The sequence below is a fragment of the Clarias gariepinus genome, chromosome 19 (assembly GCF_024256425.1).
Source record: "Clarias gariepinus isolate MV-2021 ecotype Netherlands chromosome 19, CGAR_prim_01v2, whole genome shotgun sequence".
NCBI lineage: Eukaryota > Metazoa > Chordata > Actinopteri > Siluriformes > Clariidae > Clarias > Clarias gariepinus.
The window spans coordinates 20,304,801-20,329,021 of NC_071118.1; the positions used below are offsets into that span (position 1 = coordinate 20,304,801).

Consider the following 24,221-nt stretch of genomic DNA (forward strand, 5'->3'; position numbering starts at 1 on the left):
TAACTTTGGTACCAATGTTGTATAGAAAAAAAAAACAAGGGAACATTTAGAACATTTAGTCCTGTGCAGTGTTGGGTGTAACGTGTAACAAAGTAATGTATTAGAGCCTTTGGATTACTTTTTTGATGTAACGAGTAATCTAACGCGTTAGGTCCACCATCCAAGTACTTAGTTACTTTGTTATTTTTTTCAAAAATGTAATCCGTTATTCAGCTACTTTATGTAATCTGTGAGCCAGACAACAGTTATTCCTAATCCATTAGTGTGTGTGAAAGTCGTCCTACAAGCCCTGTCCCCGATAAGGACCGATGCGCGGAAAGATGGAAACCTAATCACAGCACGAAAAAAAAACATTCTTAGGTAAAACAGGGGTATAAGTAGTTAACAGATTATGGGCCAAACTTCGCGGAGTGATGATGGTAGAATAATTATAAAGGTCTTGACTAAAACAAAATGCATCAAGGAATCACAAAGGAGTTTTCATTTTCTGCAATGGAAAAGTACTCTAACTAGTTACTTTTATCAGAAAGTAACACAGTAATGTAACTAATTACTTTTTAAAGACAGTGATTTTGTAATGTAATTACTTTAAAAAGTAACGTCCCCCAAGACTGGTCCTTAATGCCCATGTTATACATAAGGGACATTTGAGTCAAACTGGGATTAAGAGTTTCTGTAATTTTTTGAGCTGTAACGTCCTGTAGAAATGGTTTAACAAAAAGGATGCTTTATTTCCAATTTCCAGTTCTACTTTACTGATCATAGGGGGGAAAACTCATCTTTTTAAAGTTTTAAGTTCAAGTTTAGCTATGGACCTAGTGTGTCCATAGACTCTGTTTGTCAAGAGGCAATGCAGGAAACTGCTTGGGGCTCCAGGCCTGTAGGGGGCCCCAAGGGCAGACAAACTATCATTTATTAGTTATAACTTAAAGGTGATGAATGCTGGTGAGGAGAGACCCCCTGCAAATTTATTCCTAGGGTTCCAACAGACTCTAGGACCGCCTCTGAGTGCGTACACCTTCCTGCTTCCTTCACTTCTGTTTCCTCTCTCACTGCTTGGTGCAACTCTTTCGCCAGGGTAACAGCTGCAAGCGATTAAAAACCTAGTGTATGATTAAAAAAAAAATTCTTCTGTGTAATTCTTGTTGCTTGGCCATTTTTTAAAATGATTTAGTCCAGTGCCATATTTCAGTTTGTGAAAAATTCTTATGCACATTTAACCAGCATAATATCCAGAAACTATTAATAAGAACAACTACCAAAAAAAAAAAAAAAAACCATATCATGCCACCATATTAAATAATTAAGTTCATAGGCAGATTTCACAAGACACAAATGGTTTGCCACCTACAGTGATATGTTGCGCAGTATGGCTTTTAAGAGAAACTACATTTAAAAGATTGAGCAATGATTTTTTAAGTATTAGCAGAAAGAGATATTGTTGTAAAGATAATAAGATTTTTTTTGTTAATATAAATGTATTGTTTTTTTTATAAAGAAATATAAGAAATTCTAAAAGCAACAACTATTTAAAGCAAAATTAAAGTATAACATTACATCCATAGAAGTAAGTCGGAATTCTGCAGAATATCAGGGTCATAGCAGAAGATCCACAGACCCATACTGTAGGTCTAAAGAACAATCAGAGAAAGAGAGAGAGGCTCGGTTGATTTCTTAATGAGGGACTACTTTCTTTGTGCGCAAGTACCTTCTCGCCTCCCTTCATGAATAAAATAAAAAAACCTTTTTTCTTTTCTCTCAGTATAATATAAATAGCTAGTCAGTATGTGGGCGTATAGTTTGAATATTTAAAATAAAGAGCTTTACTTTTTAGTTTGTGTTTAGTTTGAGGTGTTGGTCTTCCTCACACGCTCTCTGCGGAGGAATACCAGAGACCACAGAAAGGGCGGGACTTTTCCATCTCGCGCGTGAGACGTCATTCAGAACTTTGGAGTCCCACGCGCCAGCTTGCCCGCGCGCCCTACCTACTACAACACACGCGCACGATCTGAGCGGAGTTTCTCACGCGCTGCGCTGACGAGGAACGAAGCGCCTCTTGGAAATAACGTTAATTTATTTATTTAATATATTTATCTCTTATTTTTGGAACCGGAGAAAAAAAACTTTTGGATCTATGAAAACTCTGGGTGGATTTGAACAGCATTTGTGACGGGATGAGCCGTTTGTTGTTGATCTCCCTGTTCGTCGGGACACTCTGTGAGGGGAAAGGTAACGGACCTGCTTTCTGTTCACGCGCACTTAGGCTACTATACTTTACACACATCATGTACTTACTTTCAGAATATTTATCGTCAAAGTTTTAATAACTTTGACGATAAATATATTAATAACTATTATTAAAAACGTAATTGGCTAAAGATGCACTTGTTGCATACACACACTGTACTCATATTAGATGTGCCAACTCTTATTACCTAATTTACTTGAGAAAAAAAACTTTGAGATTTACTCATGTCATCATTTCCCACACTGTGTGTGTCTAACCGTGCTGGTTTAACCTATATACTGTGAGTAATATACAGAAGATATGATTTGGGTCACTGGAAAGTGTGAACGATACCACGTTATTTACCTTCATTTATTTACAGTGGTTTTATTTCCCCGGATTATATGCGTGTGTGCGAAAGAGAGATAGGGAGCTTAATGGGCTTTTATGGCAGAGTGCCGCAATTGTGTGTGTGTGTGTGTGTGTGTGCGCGCACGCGCGCTGGGGGGACGCCGTGTGAACAATAGCCGGGCAGCGTGTTTTATGGCTCGTGCTGCACTCTGATGTCTTTTGTGCGCGCGACTCTCTCCCTTGCAGCTGTCGCGCTTTCTTCCCACGGGGCGCGTGCCCCCCGGATTTACCGCGCATGCCCAATAGCGACACGAATCACACTTTCTTGACCTGACCAGTGACAAAGTAGATTTCTGTGTGGCGTGGGCAATAGATCAGCTTATCCCTAATATATTCCTACTATACGAAGTGTTGGATTGTTCTGCACATCAGCGCCACTGATAAATAATAAGGATGACATCCTGAACAGTATTGCTCTCTGATATTGAGCAATATGCAAATGAGCACTCTTACACAAAAAGCATACCAAACATTTTTTGTGATTCTTGAACAATTGCGTTACATCCCTGTGAAATTGATTATATTATTTGTCCAGTATTATACTGGTTACCTACCATTCAGGTACCAATAAAAAAGGAATGAACTTGTGCATCCTATGGAGAGCAAACATGCACTCTTTATGCAGGTACTAAGGGGTCATGAAGTTTGGAATAAAACAGAGAAGGGTGGTTATGATTTAAGGTTTATTGATGCATCAGGGAGATTCAGGTCTTCGTATTGGTGGGATAACTGTACATATCTAAATTGTTTTTTCTAAAATACTACAAAAAGCCACACAAATGTATCAGGCTAGCATGGACATTCAGACACTTCCTGGGTGACAGTGGCTTTACACATCAAAAATATGAAGCAGTCTTATGTTTAAAAACATTCTGCTAAAGTCATTTTGTATGTTTACTCATTTGGGGTGTATGCAGCTTATACATTGATAATGAAACATTCCCGTACCTGGCTCATCTGTTCCAAAATTGTTAAACGTTACTAAAGGTTCTAAAATGATATCTATAATTTAAGATAGACTATTCTGTCCTGAATAGTGCTTCACCGAGAAAACCACAACCACAGCAAACAATGAACTAAGACAACCGGGAACCAGTCAACAGTCTCATTTGCATGATACCAACAGGCCCTGCTGACTTTCATTCATTATTAGTGACACAAGCATTTCTTAGTGTAGAACTCCTTTAAAGTGTGCTTCTGAAGCTCCGAATGCTAGTTAAGTGTTTAAAATGAAGGTGTGTGTGGCCTCTGAATGTCCAGTGACTGAAATTAAAAGACAGAGCTGCTGGGGATGAATACAGCCTCATCCATCTATCAAAGAGTCTTTCAGGAGCTGAAACAATAGCCCGATCTTCTGTGAAAGACTTAAAGGAAGAAAAAAAGACGCCCTTTCTCTTTGCAGTACATTATGATCATTCTGATTGTGTGTGCTTCTGTAAAATGTGCCTAAATTGTTTTTTTTGTTTTGTTTTATTTTATTATGAATGTGTGTAGGTCTCCGGTGCTTAGAGCCATGTCAGAATGGAGGAACGTGCGAGCTCACAGGAAGTGGAAAACCAGGCTGCAGGTGAGTCCCAGCTTTTAATTAATAACTAGAAATTACTCAAGAAAATCAATGAGGGAGAGTAAAAGAAAGCAGTGATGTAGTGAGAGATCAAGGAATCAAGACACACTGCAGCTGTGGTGAGTTTTCAATTCGAATGAGGCTCCACGCTGAGCGCGTGTGTGTGCGCGTGCGTGTGTGTGTGTGTGTGTGTGAGCGTGCACGCGCCCATAGACATTCTCCCAGAGGCTCAGTGGTCCGTTACTCCTGAAGCCCATTCAGCTAATTCAAACCGACAGCTGGCCTTCTCTCCCTATTGTCCTACACCCAGACACACACACACTCTCGCGCATGCACGAAAACACATAGAGTGAACAGACACACTCAAACATTGAGTAAGGTCTTTTTGTAAAGACACATAAGAATATAGTCATATTTACAATGTGCACTCACATCTCCCTTGGTGAATATAACATATTCAGAGTTATTCACACTTTATAAACACCCTTTTTTCACTCACTCATCCATCGCAGGGCACACACGCACACTCATTCACACATTATGGGCAATTTGGGAATGCCAATTAGCCTAACCTGCATATCTTTGGACTGTGGGAGGAAACCAAAATACCTGAAGGAAACTAGCAAAGCACGGGGAGAACAGGCAAACCCCATGCACACAGAGACGGGAATCAAACCCAAGTCCTGGAGGTGCAAGGCGACAGTGCTAACCACTTTACCACAGTGCCGCCTACACTTTCTCTTTTTTTGATTATTCTTTGCACATTTAGGCGCTTCTATTTTCCTCTCTTCTGTCCTCGCATTGCACTCTCACCTAACCTCTGTTGTTTTAGTCTCCCTCTCTCTCTTTCTCTCTGTTGCTATGCTTAGTTTCATCCAATCTTATTACCTCCACAGCCATCTGCCCCAGAACAGGACACCATTCAGACTGTGCGTGTGTGTGTGTGGAGGGGGTCAGCTTGGGGCTGGGGGTGGGAAAGGGGGGGTAAAGATTTGAAAGCAAACAAGTGTGAGAGCCTTTTGGCCACATCCCACATGAGTTCTTCCTTTCCTCCTCCTTCTCTCTCTCTCTCTCTCTCTGAATGAAAGAATAGTGAAATGTGGACAGGTCCTTGTGCTGATGCAGTGGCGTAAACTTTAGTACAATAGGATGAAAATAGATACGCTGATTGAATATCCTGCTGAATGTGTTCACAGCTAAACAGGAAACACAAAGATATATTTGTATTCTATTCTCTTAACATATTTCACAGAAGTGACCTTTTCCTGCATCATTTCACAACACCAAGAAGTTCCCACTGAAAACTCGGTGTGTGTATATATGTGTCTGTGTGTGTGAGTATATGTGTGTTGGTAATTGCACAAAAGCCATTAAGCTCTTTTTTTCTGAGAGTGCTGAAGGACAGCAGCCATGTATATTTTAAAGCTCAATACATGCGCCCTCTGCTGGTGTAACATGTTGGCACCGGCACTTTAAGCACGCAAGTGAACTTTTTTTTTGTCGTTAAAATGTTTGCGGGTTTTAAATTGTGGTTCAGTGTAAAGTTCCATCACAGTGGTTAATTCCAGCAAGTGCATATAGAAAGGAGTCTTGTGTAGCATGTGGTCACGAACACGATGTCACCATTGTTGTGCGTGTGGGGAAAAATAAGCTGCTCAAAGTAAATGTGATTCACATAGTCCATTAACTGTTGTTTAAATATTCTGGAAGGAAACAGCAAAACAATGTTACCAGCATTAAAATTCACCGCTTCAGCATCCGGGTTCCTCGGTGGCAAGATCAAGCATCCCCTTTCACCTTAGTCTGAGATAAGGCCTCGCTGACCTTGCATTCGCTTCCTTCTTGTGCTTTGTTTTTCTAGACTTTTTTGTGCATTTGGCATTAAATAAATTGCGAATGGAGACTGGATCACAATTTTTACTCTACCATTGTTTGTCCCAAAAATCCTTTTCCCAGCAATCTTTTTTCCTTATTAAACAGATAATAGCAGCTCAGAGTGAGTCAGGTTATTTCATAGAAAAGAATATAGGAAATTAAAGAAGTGATCTGTGATAAGTTTTAGGTATTAGGAATGGCAGCAGTAATTTTTATTTTTATTTTTTTCTAAATGAAATATCCCAAAGACATCTAATCAGTTTCTAAGCAAATCTCAATCTCTTTAGGACTGTTTATACCTTAGTAGTTTAATTTGTGATATGTAAATGGGATATAATGTGTTTGCAGAATTCTTGAAGATCTTGTGTGTGTGTGTTGTGTGTGTTTCATGGCCTGCCTTAAAAAGAACAACTGACTAAGCCAGATTCAAGAAAATGAAAGTTTCTTGTTCGGTTTCACACACTGAGGCAGGAAACGGGAGGTGTGAACACACACATGCACAGACTCAGACACAAACACACACACGCACACTCATTGAGGGCAATCGGTAGCAGATGGCAGACCAGTCCCCTGTGAAGGCTGTAGCCTGGAGTCACAAATGTGGTCATAGGTCACCACTGCATCTGTTCTCACACACACACACACACACACACACACACATGTTGCCACTGCAAGCTACAGACGCCTGCTGCTGCTGCAGAGCCACAAAGACAAAGAGTGTTTATCCAAATCAATGCTGAAAGTAAACACACACCTTTTGAGGAAAGTGTAAATAACATCATATCCCAGTCGGTATAGTGGCTGGTGGAAACATTTATTAATTCTAATCCTTAGAAAGAGAAAGAAAATGAGAACGAGACAACTTTATACATATTAAAAGAGACAAAAAAAAGTCAGAAGTTGAGGAAGTAAGATGGAGAGTATGAGACCGATGGAACTTAAAGCAATTTTAAAAAATCTTTTTTTTAAATCTTTTTTAATTTTGAGGTGAGGAAATCGATGTAGTGGTGGGAGAGAGTTGTATTGGTCTGTGAATGGAGGGATGACAGGAGGAGTGTGCTCTCTCTGGGGATCAGCCCTGGTGACCTCACGCCACTTGCCATAGCAACAGGGTTCAGGGTAGAGGCAGAGCGTGGGGGTGGGGGGTGGATTGTGGGCTGCCTCACAACTGCACTTATCAATGCACACACCTGCTGCATGCACACACACACACACACAGCTCTGGTCCTATGAATGCCAAGCATTTTGTGGGTGATAGCTTGTGGGTAAAATGATTCAACCAGTAAAGATTTTATATTATTGCTTAATTACTATAAAAACCTTCACATCACCTGCAAGCTTATTCTCCATGGCCATATTTAAAAAGTCTTTCCTGAACTTGTTCAAAACGTTTGTTTCCACATTTATTTTCACCGTTATAGAAATCTTTGATTGATTTTCTGTGTCTGTGTTTTATTTGTTGTATCTCTTAGCTGTCCAGCGGACTACGCGGGCGCCCAGTGTCAGTTCCCTAACCCATGCAGTCCATCACCATGCCGGAACGGCGGTGTGTGTCGTCCACGCACACAAGGAAATGATGTGGAGTTCACGTGTGACTGTACGCTAGGTTTCAGTGGGCCGCTGTGCCTGACCCCGGTGAACCATGCCTGCATGAGCTCACCGTGCCGCAATGGAGGATCCTGTTCACTCCTTACACTCAGCACATACAGCTGCCGCTGCCCGCCCGGCTGGACAGGTACTTACATATACAGTGGGGCAAAAAAGTATTTAGTCAGCCACCAATTGTGCAAGTTCTTCCACTTAAAAAGATGAGAGAGGCCTGTAATTTTCATCATAGATATACCCCAACTAGGAGAAACAAAATAAGAAAAAAAAATCTAGAAATTCACACTGTAGGATTTTTAAAGAATTTATTTGCAAATTATGGTGGAAAATAAGTATTTGGTCAATAACAAACCTTTATCTCAGTACTTTGTTATATACCCTTTGTTGGCAATGACAGGTCAAACGTTTTCTGTATGTCTTCACAAGTTTTTCACACACTGTTGCTGGTATTTTGGCCGTATTTCCTATGTTTCCTATTTTGTCCTCAGGTTCAAATATGTATTTGATAGAGTATTCACATTCATTGTGTATAGTGCTATCCTGAGAGTGTGTGTGTTTGATTTGTGCAGGTAAGATATGCCAGCAGGCAGACCCATGTGCGTCAAACCCCTGTGCCAACGGCGGTCGGTGCTCAGCATTCGACTCTCACTTTATCTGCGCATGCCCGCCCAGCTTCCACGGGCCCACATGCCGCCTGGACGTGAACGAGTGCGCCACGCTTCCCTCACCTTGCCAGAACGGTGGAGTGTGTATAAACGAGGTGGGCTCGTACCGCTGCCGCTGCTCACCTGAGTTCGCTGGCACACACTGTGAGCGCCCCTTCCAGCCCTGCCAGCCTTCTCCCTGTGCTAATGGGGGCACTTGCACACAAACCAGTGACACTAGCTACGCCTGCACCTGCCTGCCAGGTAATGGAGTGTGTGGGTGTGGGTGTGTCTGAATGATATGGTGCAAACAATAGGTAATTGAATGAGTGTCGCTGGATGTGTACATAACTGTGCATGTGTGTGGGTGGTTATAGTGTTACTAGAGGTGTGTTCTTCTGATGTGCAATGCGGTTCTTTTGGTCTCTAAGTTTATGATTAACCCCAATAGCTCATCCTGATTGCCGTTGTTAAATGTGCTTCCCAATGTGCCCACACTAAACATTTGTTGTGTACCGGTCGGGGCGGGGATTTTTCACACACTCACAGAACGGTTCCCATATCCTATCTGTCACTTGGTTTATTCATTTACTCACCGTTTACCCCCCCCACCCTTGTCTTCAGGCTTCACCGGGTCGGACTGCGAGCATAACATTGACGACTGTGTACAACATGCTTGTGAGAACGGAGGAAGGTGTATGGATGGTGTGAACACATACAACTGCCACTGTGACAAACACTGGACAGGTACAACACGTTACACAATACTGGACAGGGCAACATATTACTACACACATTACTGCACTCCTGAGAAGTTGGCATTTTTTACAAGTAGGCTGACATTATAGGGTTGTTTTATGGTGCTTAATAAAACCATTACAGTTTCGTTTAGGGTAACAGATGGAGCCTTTAGTTCCATAGTATATACACAACACTGCAGGTAATATTGCACCTTGGCCTACTGCAGACTCTACCACTAGAACTTGGTACTGCACTAGCCGGTGGTACTATGTCTCTAGTGGCAACATGTGACGATTGCCCTCTACATTGTGTTTGTACAAGTTGTTATATAACACTCCATGAATTGACATGAACTTGGGTACAGGTCTACTATAATACACTATACTAAATACAATGTGAAGAAAGCTACACACACTCGTACAATTTGCTAAAATACTCTAAATACATTTGTATAAATCTTCACCTTTTAAACCTCTACACCTCTGACCTCTAATCCCAACACTCGCACACAGGTCAGTACTGCACAGAAGACGTGGACGAGTGTGAACTATCCCCAAATGCCTGCCAAAATGGCGGCACATGTCACAATACAGTGGGTGGCTTCCACTGCGTGTGTGTGAACGGCTGGACAGGCGATGACTGCAGTGAGAACATCGACGACTGCGCCAGTGCCGCCTGCTACCACGGCGCCACATGCCACGACCGTGTCGCGTCGTTCTACTGCGAGTGCCCACATGGGCGCACTGGTGAGTGTGTATGAGTGTGTGTGTATGTGTGTATGATTGTGCATTTAGTATGCAGCTGAAATTCCTATACAGAGTATTTTAAAACTTGTTTAATTCACAGGTCTGCTATGTCATCTGGATGATGCGTGCATCAGCAACCCATGTCAGAAAGGCTCCAACTGCGACACTAACCCCGTCAATGGCATGGCCATCTGCACCTGCCCTCCTGGATACACTGGGTCTGCCTGCAACCAGGACATTGACGAGTGTTCCCTAGGTAATAGCCAATTGCAGCACAGTATAGTAGGGAGGGAAAAGGAAACAGGCATGAACGCTGATTTGGTTAGTGTTGGGAGAATTTAAGCGTTGTTTAACATTTAACCTTGTTTATTAATTTAAAATGAAGAAAGAAGCTGTTCAATGATTGGCTGATGTTTACAAATGTTGTTTTTTCCAGGAGCCAACCCATGTGAGCATGGTGGCCGGTGTCTGAACACCAAGGGCTCGTTCCAGTGCAAGTGTCTCCAAGGCTACGAGGGGCCACGCTGTGAAATGGACGTGAACGAGTGCAAATCTAACCCATGCCAGAACGATGCCACCTGCCTTGATCAGATCGGTGGTTTTCACTGTATTTGCATGCCAGGTAAGGATCGTACCGAAATGCAAAGTGATTGGTCTGTAAGGTTTCTGTTTCATAAAATATCTGTTTAGCATTTTGTCTTTTCTTACCATATTTCAAAACTTTGTGTGTAGGGTATGAAGGCATGTTTTGCCAGATCAATACAGATGACTGTGCATCGCAGCCTTGCCTTAACAATGGCAAATGCATCGACAAGATCAACTCTTTTCATTGCGAGTGTCCTAAAGGTAACTCCTGATTGCTTATCTAAACAAATAGCAGTGTTTTTGTGCACTGAATTTTAATTGAGATTATGGTTAAAGGACAGAGGGTAAGGAACACAGCGCATAGAAGTGAAATTATAAGCAGGTCTAAGGAGAGTTGTACCAACCACATTTTATTTCTCAGGATTCTCAGGGAACCTGTGCCAAGTGGACGTAGATGAGTGTGCCAGCACACCGTGCCAGAACGGAGCCAAGTGCACTGATGGGCCAAACAAATACACATGCGAGTGCAAAGAAGGTGATTGTACACAAATACACACACGTAATTAACTGAAACACATAAATCGAACCAAGCATAATAATTGTAATCTTAATAATCTTCTTTCTGTCTCTTTTTTCTGCAGGTTTCACAGGCGCTATGTGTGAGATCGATATAAACGAGTGCACCTCAAACCCATGCCATTATGGAGTGTGCAAGGACGGTGTGGCTTCTTTCACGTGTGCGTGTCGCCCTGGATATGCTGGTCGTCTCTGTGAGATCAACATCAACGAGTGCTTGAGTCAGCCATGTCGCAATGGAGGTACCTGCCTAGACCGAGAGAACTCATACACCTGCAGCTGCCCTAAAGGAACCACAGGTAATCTAGACATACGTACACACACACATACACACACACACATCTTAGTCAGTATACCCTCTAAATCATGTTTCATGTACAGGTCGGAACTGTGAGATCAATGTGGATGACTGCAAAAGTAACCCATGTGACTTTGGCAAGTGCATCGACAAGATCAACGGATATGAGTGCCTGTGTGAGCCTGGATACACAGGTAAGAATCTCTGTGTATGTGTGAGTGTGTAACAGGTGGTTAGCGAGGTGCCCGGCTTTGGTATCGGATATCATTAGAGGACAGAGACGCCCTTTTCTAACTGGGACACAGACACACACCTGTGTGCTTTGCACTGATGTCCTCCTAAGCGCTCACCTGTCCCTGGATATCTCTGGATCTCTGCCGGCACAATCCCTCCTCCCCCCCCCTAAAAAACACACATGCTTTCAAAAACTTTTTTTTGCAAGAAGAACAGCATAATATGTGTGGGAGAGAGAAAAGGTGGGGGGGATAAAGGGCTATTGTTAAAGCAGAAGCAGGCGGTTAGGTGACACTGTCTGTCCACAGAGGTGGGGAGGAGGGGGGGTAATTAAGGGGCGGGGTAGTAATTGTTACTCAGTCATGTGTGAAATATGGCTGCCTCCTTTGTGTTTGTAAACGTCCCTCTCTGGGACACCACCTCCCCCATCGAAGAGTGTGTGAGAGAAAGAAGGCAGAAAGGAAGGGAGGGGGAGCTTCTGTCTTTGTCAGTCACAAGGCCTGTCATTCACATGGTCCGTCCTTCCCCAGCTGTTCAACATCGTCAGGATATACACACACACACACACACACACAAACACTTTTGTAGAGAAATAAGTTGATTTAAAGCATCTCATGAGTCATATAATGGGTCTTTTTTTAAAGATGACATTTGTAGGAAAAAAAGTATTTTGTTTTTATTTGCTTGGGATAAACTGCCTGGCTATGTCCTTATTTATATATAAGATGATTAACAGTGCACATATAGTTTATAGTTCCTTAAACTAACTGTATCTCTTAAGAAAGAAGTGAGTCAAAGTTTTTCTATTTTTATTTATTTTTTTTACACTTCTCTGCTTGCCATTGTCTCTATTTCAGGAGCGACATGTAATGTTAACATCGACGACTGTGTACCAAACCAGTGCCGTAACGGCGGCACCTGTGTGGATGGCGTGAACTCGTTCACTTGCCTCTGCCCTGAAGGCTTCCACGACACCATGTGCCTCTCACAGCGTGATGAGTGTGCCAGCAACCCCTGCATCCACGGCAACTGTCAGCACCAGGCCAATGCGTACGTCTCTCCATCTCTCAGAAACATGTTATGCCATAAGTTTTTACACACTCATGCTCATACACATTTTTCCCCACAGCTATGTTTGCGTGTGTGAGCCGGGCTGGACAGGCCGTAACTGTGACCTGAACGTAAACGAGTGTTTGTCCAACCCGTGTGTAAACGGTGGAACATGTCGAGACATGACCAATGGCTACATCTGTAGCTGCAAAGCCGGATTCACAGGTGAGTGTCTATCTCTCTGTGGGAACCTGTTTGTGTGGGTTTCTAAATGAAGTTGTGTCCTTTTTATTTACCTATAATGTCTTTGGCAGGCCCGAATTGCCAGACTAACATCAATGAGTGTGCATCCAACCCCTGCCTTAACCAGGGCACCTGCATTGATGATGTCGCTGGATATAAGTGCAACTGCTTGCTGCCGTATACAGGTATTGAACACGCACTCATTCTTCCTCTCTCATTCTTCTTCATTCTCACACACACAAACAAAAACAATTGCACAGGAATTGTTCAGACTGCTTCACATGGCATTGTTTGGAGTTTTTGCGTTTGTGGTGTTTGTGTTTCCCTGAATACCCTTTGTGCCTTTTATCAGACTTGGAACTTTTGGTACATTTCCTGCATTTCTACTTCCTATTTCCTGTTAAGGGGGAAACTCCGAATGGCAGGAAATTGCTGCCCACTATATTGTGCGCCCGGAAAGTGTCAAGGAAATAATAGTGCGGTTTAACAATGTGTATGTGTGAGAGAGTAGGTGCGTGTGAAGTTTTGTGCTTCATTAGTGTGTGAAGTAAATTAAAATGTATTCTTTGTGTCGTCTAGGCGAGCTGTGTGAGAGTGTGTTGGCCCCCTGCTCTGCACGGCCGTGTAAGAACAGAGGTGTGTGTCGTGAGTCTGAGGACTACCAGAGCTTCTCCTGTGCTTGCCCAACTGGCTGGCAAGGTAAGCATGGATACATGTGTGTGTGTTTGTGTACGAGTCATGGAACCATCATTAACAAATATGTTAACGATGTCATCATTTTCATCATTTTAAAAATATTTTGTCATGCTCTATAGGTCAGACATGTGAAGTGGACATCAACGAGTGTGTGAAGTCCCCGTGCCGTAATGGCGGAGTGTGTGTAAACTCAATGGGTGGCTTCCAGTGCCGATGCAACCCAGGATTCACTGGAGACCTGTGTGAGACCGACACTGACGACTGCACTCCAAGTAAGTTGCCCAAATACGCCAAACACACACACACACCTGGCAGTTCACCCCAAATACACACACATCACATCCTCTTAAGCTAGCGATAAAATCTTACGGATCATAAAATCTCATCTCTTTCTGTATCAGATCCCTGCAGCAATGGTGGTGTGTGTGTGGACCGTGTGAACGGCTTCACATGTGTGTGTGTAGCTGGATTCCGCGGCGAGCGTTGCACCGAGGACATCGATGAGTGCGTGAGCGCCCCCTGCCGCAACGGGGGGAACTGCACCGACTGCGTGAACAGCTATACCTGCAGCTGCCCAGCCGGATTCAGTGGCATCAACTGTGAGATCAACACACCTGACTGCACTGAGAGGTAGCATACATACACACGAATACACACGCACCCATCTTCGCACAAATATACTATATGTGTAAATATAAGGAAAAATAAATACTGTGCCCGCTTGTGCTCAAAAATTCAACCTCTTCTGTGAGTGCAGCTCCTGCTTCAACGGCGGCACATGTGTGGACGGGATTAACTCATTCTCATGCGTCTGCTTGCCCGGCTTCACGGGCAGCTACTGCCAACATGATGTAAACGAGTGTGACTCAGGCCCATGCCTTAATGGCGGAACGTGCCAAGACGGCTACGGCACCTACAAGTGCACCTGCCCACATGGCTACACGGGCACCAACTGCCAGGTAGACACACAGCCACTTCAGTTATTAACTTCAACTGTTTTTGGATACTTATTTACTTTATGTAAAGAATATTGGAATATTTAAGCTTTAATATAAGAACAGAAATCATCTCATATGAGGTACTTTTTATTAAACACCTTTTTATATACATGTTCTCATAGAGTGACTAACTGTTATTAGGGTTGCTTGACAAAAAGAAAACGATGACCAATCAAAAGTATATCACATAACGGGCATGATTTCTAAAGATTGGTTCCTTAGTTTATATAGTTTATGCTTGCTCACCAGGGACTAATCTGACCATTTGGATTCATACACATTCAAATTCCATACAAACTTAAATAATTCTTTTGATTGTGTAAAGCTGCTTTGGGACAATGCCAATTGTTAAAAGCGCTATACAAATAAAATTGAATTGAATTAAAAATTATTTGTTAAATATATGGATATGTAAGTTTCAGATTAAATCAATATTAGCTTCGCAAACAATAAAAAAATAAATTCCCATTTGTATCAGTTCAGATTATGCAAAATGTGTATAATAACAAGATTAAAAGCAGCCCTGGTATGAAAGTATGTTCATTAAACAAGTCTGTATCTTTGGGTGTGGTTTTCCAGAGCCTGGTGCGCTGGTGTGATTCATCTCCCTGTAAAAATGGAGGATCGTGTTGGCAGCAGGGTTCCTCTTTCACATGTCAGTGTGCCAGTGGCTGGACTGGCCTCTACTGTGATGTGCCCAGTGTCAGCTGTGAAGTCGCCGCTCAGCAGCAAGGTAACGCCAAGAGAGAATTTGTGCACATGCATAGTCTCTAAAAACACAGTTTTCTCACAATGCTACGACTGTCTAACATGCACACTTTGCTCTGCTTTCTCTTTCCGTCTGCTCACTTGTCTTTTCTCACAGGTGTATCTGTGGCAGCTCTGTGCCGTAACGGAGGCCAGTGTGTAGATGCAGGCAGCACACATCTATGCCGGTGCCAGGCAGGCTACATGGGAAGCTACTGCCAGGAGCAAGTGGATGAGTGTGTGCCAAACCCCTGTCACAACGGTGCAACCTGTACAGATTACCTTGGCGGATACACCTGTGAGGTAGGAAACAACACATATACTGCCCTCTACTAGCTGTTTGTATTGTGCTAACAAATGATTTGTTTATTAAATTTGTGGCACAGTAACGTTAGAGAATGAGTTATACAGTATTGAGTGGTGTCTAAAAACAACAGTGTATCTAATTTAAAAAAAAAAGGTTAAGAATTAAAATCATGCGTCCCATTTCTGTTAAACTCTATTAATGTTCCAGGAGTTGAGTCTAAAAAAACAATGTGGTGGAAGACGCTACTAATAATGCAGAATAATGCTGGAACTGATTTTGCATTTTTTCCCTTATTAATCTCTCTCTCTCTCTCTCTCTCTCTGGAAGTGTGTTGCGGGATTCCACGGGGTAAACTGCAGCAAGGAGATAAACGAGTGTGCGTCTCAGCCTTGTCAGAATGGAGGCACCTGCATTGACCTCGTCAATACCTACAAGTGTTCCTGTCCACGAGGAACACAAGGTGCGCATACACACACACATCTAGTATTTATAATCCTGTTGTAAATTAGCTAGGGATCGACCAGTTTTCCAGACAGATCAACTTTTGTTCATTGCATACTAAAGCTGTTTCATTAAAATTTTGCTCACTCTGTAGGTGTTCACTGTGAAATCGATTTGGACGACTGTTCCCCGGATGTGGATCCTGAGACCGGCGAGCCACGTTGTTTTAATGGCGGCCGCTGTGTGGACCGGGTGGGCGGCTATGGGTGTGTTTGCCCGCCAGGTTATGTGGGTGAGCGGTGCGAGGGTGATGTGAACGAGTGCCTGTCTGACCCTTGCGACCCGAACGGATCCTACAACTGTGTCCAGCTGGTTAACAGCTACCGCTGTGAATGCCGCACAGGATATACAGGTATGCAGACCTGCATCACTTAGCCGCACACACACCCTCAGACACCTCTTTTATAGTGTTTGTCTATTCTATTTTTCTTTCTCATATTTTGTTAAAGTGGTGTCAGTTTTAAGCACTTATATGTGTGTTTTTTATGTGTGTAGGCCAACGTTGTGACACTGTGTTTGACGGCTGTAAGGATAAACCCTGCAAAAATGGTGGAACGTGTGCAGTCGCAAGCAACACCAAACATGGATACATCTGCAAATGCCCACCTGTAAGTGCACACCACCTATATCTGACACATTTACATAAAGTCATATCCGTAAATGGATGTAATTGTATTTTAAAAGTATACAATTAATAAAAGTATTTGTACATAGAGAGCATTTGCAGAAACACAGCACATGACTCACAGCCAAGTTATTTCTCCTCTGCTCTAGGGTTTTTCAGGCTCATCGTGTGAGTATGACTCAAGCGTATGTGGCCCGCTGCGCTGCCGTCATGGTGCCACATGTCTCCCAGGTCCACGCTGCCTTTGTCCACCAGGTTACAGTGGACGTGAGTGCCAGACACGCCTCGATTCTCCATGTGCTTCCAATCCATGCTACAACGGTGGCACGTGCCAGACGTCTGCAGAAGCTCCGTTCTTCCACTGCCTGTGCCCGTCACACTTCAATGGCGTCTTCTGCCACATCCTAGACTATTCTTTTAACGGGGGCCGGGGTTTAGACATCACCCCTCCTCCGGCTGAGTCAGAAGAGGCAGAGCCACGTTGTGAGGTGGCACAGTGTGAGCAGCGAGGTGGCGACGGTGTGTGTGATGCAGCATGTAATAGTCACGAGTGTGGCTGGGATGGTGGAGACTGTTCACTCAATTTTGATGACCCCTGGCATGAGTGCAGCGCTGCCCTGCAGTGTTGGAGGTACTTCAATGATGGCAAGTGTGACATGCAGTGTCATAGCGCCGGCTGTCTGTACGACGGCTTTGACTGCCACCAGCTTGAGGGCCAGTGCAAGTAAGTCTCACACACAATATCACATTCTTACTTACTTACATATCACATTCTTACTTACTTACATATCACATTCTTACTTACTTACTTCAGCAAAAATATGTTTAGCATCTCACTTATTTAAAAAAGAAAAAGACAAAAATATTCTTGTTAAAAGGAGTGGGTACTTTTTACTGATTACTTCTATGTCAAATTTTTATTTCGTTTTAGTAGTTATTATAATTTACTAGTAGTTATGTAAACAGCATAAAATAAATGTAAACAGGATTTATCCTTAAAATTTATAACACTAAAAATATATGCTTCTTTACTAATTCTCTTTCTGTCCCTCTAGTCCCTTGTATGATCAGTATTGTAAGGACCACTACTCAGACAGCCACTGCGATCAGGGCTGCAACAGTGCGGAGTGTGGCTGGGATGGTCTGGATTGTGCTGAGGACGTACCACAGCGTCTGGCAACTGGCATCCTGGTGCTTGTGGTGCACTTGACACCCAGCGAGCTGCTCAACAACTCTTCCTCCTTCCTGCGCCAGCTTAGTGCCCTGTTACGCACTAATGTTGCCCTCAAGCGCCATGCAACCACAGACGAGCCTCTAGTCTACCCATACTACGGCAATGAACATGAGCTGAGCAAACACACACGTACTGCACACGAGTGGAACACAAACCCTGGGCATCTGCTGCAGCGCACCGCAAGGAGCCTGTCGGCGTTACTCAAGCCTCGCCATCGGCGTGAACTGGACAACATGGAGATTAAAGGGTGTGTAATAAACGATTGTTAATAAAATAAAACATGTCTTTTAAATAAATAGCTGTTGTTAATGTAGTAGATTTAGTTTGGAGAGAGATGACAATAAAGCAAGGTCACAATACTGTGCTATATATATATAAAACATACCAGTATGGCGAATAAGAGTACAAAGCAACCTTAAAACGTGTACCATGTATGTTAACGTGTGTGCGTGTGTATTACAGCTCCATTGTATATCTGGAGATCGATAACCGGCAGTGTTACCAGCAGTCAGAAGAGTGTTTCCAGAGTGCAACAGATGTCGCTGCATTCCTGGGAGCACTGGCTTCCAGCGGCAATCTCAACGTTCCCTACATTATAGAGGCTGTTACAAGTAAGCACTCACACTAGTATACATTACAAGAGAAATACTGACTCATATAAAAACAGTCCTCATTCAGGTCATCTCTCTTTCTCGTTTGTAGGTGAGAATGAGCCCCCTGGTCGTGGAGAGATGTACCCCATGTTTCTGGCTCTCCTGGTCCTGGCCGTATTGGTCCTGGCTGCTGTCGGAGTTGTGATGTCACGCAAGCGGAAGCGAGAGCATGGCCAGCTCTGGTTTCCTGAGGGCTTTAAAGTGACTGAAACCAAAAAGAAACGCAGAGAACCTGTAGGAGAGGACTCAGTTGGACTTAAGTGAGTGTTTGTTGGTGTGGATCCGGGGCCCTTTTAATACATGTGAATATAAGGTAGCAAAAACATGTGTGTGAATTATGGATCATGTGTCCTAGTTCTCCAGCAGCCATTTAACCAAGTGTATTATTAGTTTTGGAATATGACTAATATATTTAAGGTGCAGGCTTTTAGCATCTGTCTGCATTTCCGATTTATTATTTTATTATTAATTATACATTTTCACTTTTCACAGGCCTCTGAAGAACTCCGATAGCACTCTGATGGATGAACAGCTGAGTGAGTGGGCAGAGGAAGACCACTGTAAACGCTTCAGGGTAAGAGTGTCTGTCTGGGTACAAACTTCTTGCACCACATTTTTTGTTTACTTGTTCTTTAAGGGGAAAAATTAAAGGTTCTTAAGAAAAGTTTCCATCCAGACTTAGAATTATATATAAATATATTATACTTACTTTCAATGTAAAATCTCATGCATTAAACAAATACCTTATATTATCTCGCATAACTTATTCCAATTCTAGTTTGGTGTGTGTACATTTTAAGTAGGGTGTTTGTGATACCATGTCTGTGCACAACTAATGATATAATTATTTATTTTTTTTTTATACATGCAGTTTGATGACCATACCACACCAGACATAGGTATTCAGCCAGATCCACGTCAGTGGACTCAGCAGCATCTCGATGCGGCCGATTTGCGCTTGACCTCTATAGCGCCAACACCACCACGGGCAGACACAGACACTGACTGTGTGGATGTGAACGTACTTGGCCCCGGTAAGTGACCCATAACCTTACCTCCCAGTCCCATCACAGCACCTGATCTTATAAACAAACAAATGGCCACTTCCTCTAAATTCCAAGCATAAAAATGTCTAGAAGAGCTGATTGATGAATAATACCACTAATGAAAGTGTTTATCATTAATCTTCTTCTATCAGGACCTACACCTAATTCTAGGAGTCAACAAGTTAACCAAAGCAAGAAGTAGATTATAAAGACACATCCTGAGCCTAGTATCTTTCTTGTTCTTTTTCTCAGATGGCCTGACACCTCTGATGATCGCCTCATGCAGTGGTGAGACTGGTGAGGAGGAGGAGGGGGAGGAAGGCGTCATTGCCAACTTCCTCTGGCATGGCGCCGACCCACACCAGCGTACCGAGCGTGCAGGTGAGACAGCACTGCACCTGGCTGCCCGTTATGCCCGATCTGACGCTGCCAAGCGCCTTCTAGAGTCAGGAGCGGATGCTAATGCACAGGACAACGCGGGACGAACACCACTACATGCTGCTGTGGCTGCTGATGCACAAGGAGTCTTCCAGGTACAGACATTTCAAAATAATATCCAAACACAATCCTAGCTTAAAGCTAAGTTGAAAAAAAAGTGTGAAATTAGGAAGCTTTAATGTGAGGGTAGATGTGGCATAATACAGTGGTTGCCGCCATGCACATAGTGTTTTAACTGACTCAAAATGAGACAAAGGCGGATGCCTTTAGACATTACAGACTGTATATCATCAGCAAAATAGTTTTAAAAAATGTGTGTAATGCTAAGGATTATGCAGTGGTAAGAATAGGGAGTAAACTATTAAGTTAAAAGAAGGGACAGCTCTATAACTGCAATATGGGCTATTAGATATCATACGCAGTTTTATCTTTAAGGGACAAAATCATTTAGGCATATGTCAAACAAATACTACACCATTTTAGCCCAGTTTTTCTTGTAACTGAAATTAACCAAAGTGCTTCTGTGGATTGGATGTCAAATGGTCAGCGTGTGGTTGGGCTGTGATTAAATTGTCTGAACTTTTGTTATAGATCTTAATCCGGAATCGGGCTACAGATCTGGACGCACGCATGAACGATGGCACAACGCCACTCATCCTGGCCACACGGCTAGCAGTGGAGGGCATGGTTGAAGAACTCATCAACTGCCATGCCGATGCCAATGCTGTTGATGACTCTGGTACGTCTTCATATATACGTATACACATAATCATTACTGAAGAAAGAAAGGCAATTTATACAAATTAATTTGACTAACTAGTACAGCAAGAACTCATGATCAGCATGATCTGAAGAAACTTTCTTATAGAGCAACTTAGAGCAACCCCAAAAAATCCAAATTGCAACCAAGAGATCTAACTATAGAAATAATAATGTTCACCAAGTGCAATTTTTCCTTTATTAGGAATGTCTTTAAAATATTTCTTCCTGCTTCTCTGTATATAGGAAAGTCTGCTCTCCATTGGGCCGCTGCTGTCAACAATGTTGAGGCTGCTCTTGTGCTTCTAAAGAATGGATCCAACAAAGATCTTCAGAACAACAAGGTGTGTACATGTGTACAGTGATGGGTTTTAGTTAAGAGTTGCACAAAACAGTGTAGATGATTTTGTAATCTGTTACTGTTTGAAATATTTCTATATCCAAAAGGCATACCATTTACTGTGCATTATCCGGATTTTTACCTCTGTTTAACATTGAGATCTTGTATACCTTTGCAGGAGGAAACGCCACTTTTCTTGGCAGCTCGTGAGGGCAGCTATGAGACGGCAAAGCTCCTCCTCGACCACCTGGCCAACCGTGACATTACTGATCACCTGGACCAGCTGCCACGTGACATTGCCAACGAGCGGATGCACCATGATATTGTTCGCCTGCTAGAAGAATATAACCTTGGTCAGTCTCCATCCACTCATACTCATTCACCCCCGATCTGCTCGCCTGAGGCTTTCCTGGGCATCAGAACTAGCCCGGGTGGCACCAACAACATGAATAATGCAAAGAAACCTCGCAAACCTGGAGGAAAGGAGGGAGGAAAGGAGATGAAAATGAAAAAGAAAAAGAATGGAGAGACAAACATCCTCTCTCCAATGGAATCGGATGTCTCCTCACCTCCAATGATGACATCGCCTTTCCAACAATCTCCACCTATCACACACCACCTGCAGGGGTTGGCTGACTCTCAAATGGGTGGGCCTCACCTGGGAATGGCAAAGCCATTTGATTCAGCTCCACCACGTTTGTCTCATCTCGGAGTGCCTAATAATGGTGGTGGAGTGCCAACAGGGCCATGTGATTGGCTGGCAAGGGCACAGCAGCAGCAACAAGGGCCTTTTTCGGCTTTAATGCCAGCAATGCATCACGGAGCTGGTTTGCCCCAGGTAATGGGCTACCCCACAATGCAAAGCAGCCACCTGGGCACTCCAGCTCACCTGCTGACTAACCACATCCATCAAACCCATCTCCAGCACCAAAACACAAACTCTGCCCCCAATCATGGCCTCTCTCAGCACTTCCTGGGTGACATAATTGGGGCAGAGCTTCAGTCCAACTCAATCCAAACTGTGCTGCCGCAGGAGACGCAGCACCTGCCCCAGCCTATGTCCAGCACGCAGTTTTTAACTCCTCCGTCTCAGCACAGTTACACCACGCCGATGGACAACACTCCAAATCACCAACCACAGGTCCCCGATCATCCCTTCCTGACTCCGTCCCCTGGTTCTCCTGACCAATGGTCTAGCTGCTCTCCACATTCCAACTTATCAGACTGGTCAGAGGGAATCTCGAGCCCACCCACCAGCATCCATATGAGTCATATCCCTGAAGCATTCAAGTAATATAATGACAACAAATGAGGACAGTAATAACTGACTCTACTGCCAAAACATTTTGACTACTTTTGTATTAATTATACTTTATTCCCTAAACTGCTTATTTTTATTTATTTATGTGCTTTTGGACTACATATATACTTTTTTTTTATTTATGCATTTAATTTGTATTTTATAAACAGAAAAAAACTACTGCCTGCTGAGCAAATATAAAATTTCCTATTTGTGTTAAATGCTTTGAGCTTTTTTTTTTTTTTTTTAATAGATTTTCTTTTGAGATTCAGTATTAAGTAAACTTGATGTAAGCTTTAGATGTCTGTAAACATTTGTAGAAAGGGTCTTAAGGTGTCAGAGGTTTTTGAGTTTTCAACAGAGGTTCTGGCCTGTGATGCATCCTTCCCTTTTTCTCCCTCTCTTTGACTCACACACACACACTCAAAGACTGGATTATGATATTTTGTGTTAATGACTCGATGTTATGAAACTAAATAATGTCTGTGGATGACACAAAAATTGAAGATTTCTATTTAAAATGTCTTAGAATGGACAGAATGCACCGTTTTTCTTTTTGAGTACACGGTTTTCTTCGCAAAACAGTGTGTACAGTTTGTCTTTTAATGTTGTGCAGTCACTGCTATGTTGTAATTTTGCAACACCTGAGTTGAGGTCAGGTGAAGTCTCTGTGTATGTGGCAAAGTGATTTATTTATTTCTTTTAGTAGATATGTGTCTTCCTTTTACACCTGTCACAAAACTGTTATGTAAAATTGTAAAAGTTTTAATTTTTATTGTTTTGTAAATTTACACTGGAGCCAAGTTTGCAACTTTCATGCTGGTTGTCAATGGCTGAATATCCTAGAATATGTACTAGATATATAGAAAGGCGTGTGTGTGTCTGGGTAAGACAAAGAATGTACACAGTTGTGTATGTGTTGCACTGTGATGACATCGTCCATGGCTGTGTAAAGCAGCTGATAGATGTCCGACATGTTAAGTTTTATAAACACTGATCAAATGTTTTACTACTGACAGAATAATGATATATGCATTTGTAGCCTGTGAGAAGAAATAATTTTGTCGCATGATATGTACAATATTTTTCTTGAAACAATAAACATTTTGCTTTTACAAGTCTCTGCCCCACTATTGTTAAAAAAAATCACATTTTTAGTCCAGATAATTTAGTATACAATTCAGTTCATTTTATTTCTATTGAATCTAATCTATGAATCACAAATAGACCAGAAGAACAGTCTTAGATGGTCTTCAGGATGACTTAATTGTGAGCATGTGTGGGGTGTTACATTTTTTGGGCCTTAACTGGTCCTGAAGAAGTCTGTAGTCTTGAAGACATTCTGCAATTCCATCTGCACCAGCTTAAACTGGAAGGTTTGATTTGCAAGTAATATGCAGACAGAACCAAAAGATACTTAAAACCATAAAGTATACATCATCACAAACGTCCCTTCTTTGGGCCACTATTATAGTTGTCGCCAGATGCAGTCAGCAGGTTACAAATAAATATAACCTACTATCCTAAGCAATAATAATAATAAATATATATTGTATAAAAATATATATATAATAAATAAAGGATTTTCTTTAAGATTTATTCTGACAAGCCACCACTAGAGGGAGACAGACACTAGCTTACATGTTATGTTTGATTAACTTGAACAGCTCAGTTAAGTGAGAATTAAAGGGTTGAGTTTTCTGGCATTTACACAACATAGAGCATGGATGAAAATCCATGTAATGTTTGAGAAAATAATAATGTTAAATAGAAATATT

At 42.5% G+C, this 24,221-nt stretch overlaps 1 protein-coding gene across 1 annotated transcript; it reads left to right on the plus strand.

Moving 5' to 3' along the window:
• Positions 1-2,014: 2,014 nt before the first annotated feature.
• notch1a (notch receptor 1a) lies at positions 2,015-23,537 on the plus strand. The gene is made up of 34 exons (XM_053478469.1): positions 2,015-2,229; positions 4,133-4,205; positions 7,550-7,812; positions 8,252-8,590; positions 8,951-9,073; positions 9,580-9,813; positions 9,914-10,069; positions 10,250-10,435; positions 10,546-10,659; positions 10,820-10,933; positions 11,040-11,273; positions 11,356-11,466; positions 12,364-12,556; positions 12,636-12,781; positions 12,871-12,984; positions 13,379-13,498; positions 13,615-13,767; positions 13,897-14,125; positions 14,253-14,454; positions 15,073-15,226; positions 15,359-15,543; positions 15,875-16,007; positions 16,143-16,400; positions 16,544-16,656; positions 16,823-17,397; positions 17,729-18,154; positions 18,370-18,518; positions 18,610-18,820; positions 19,053-19,134; positions 19,432-19,594; positions 19,859-20,139; positions 20,636-20,783; positions 21,050-21,147; positions 21,322-23,537. The coding sequence occupies exons 1-34, from the start codon at positions 2,175-2,177 to the stop codon at positions 22,435-22,437; spliced, it is 7,251 nt and encodes a 2,416-aa protein (XP_053334444.1). The 5' UTR covers positions 2,015-2,174; the 3' UTR covers positions 22,438-23,537.
• Positions 23,538-24,221: the final 684 nt, after the last annotated feature.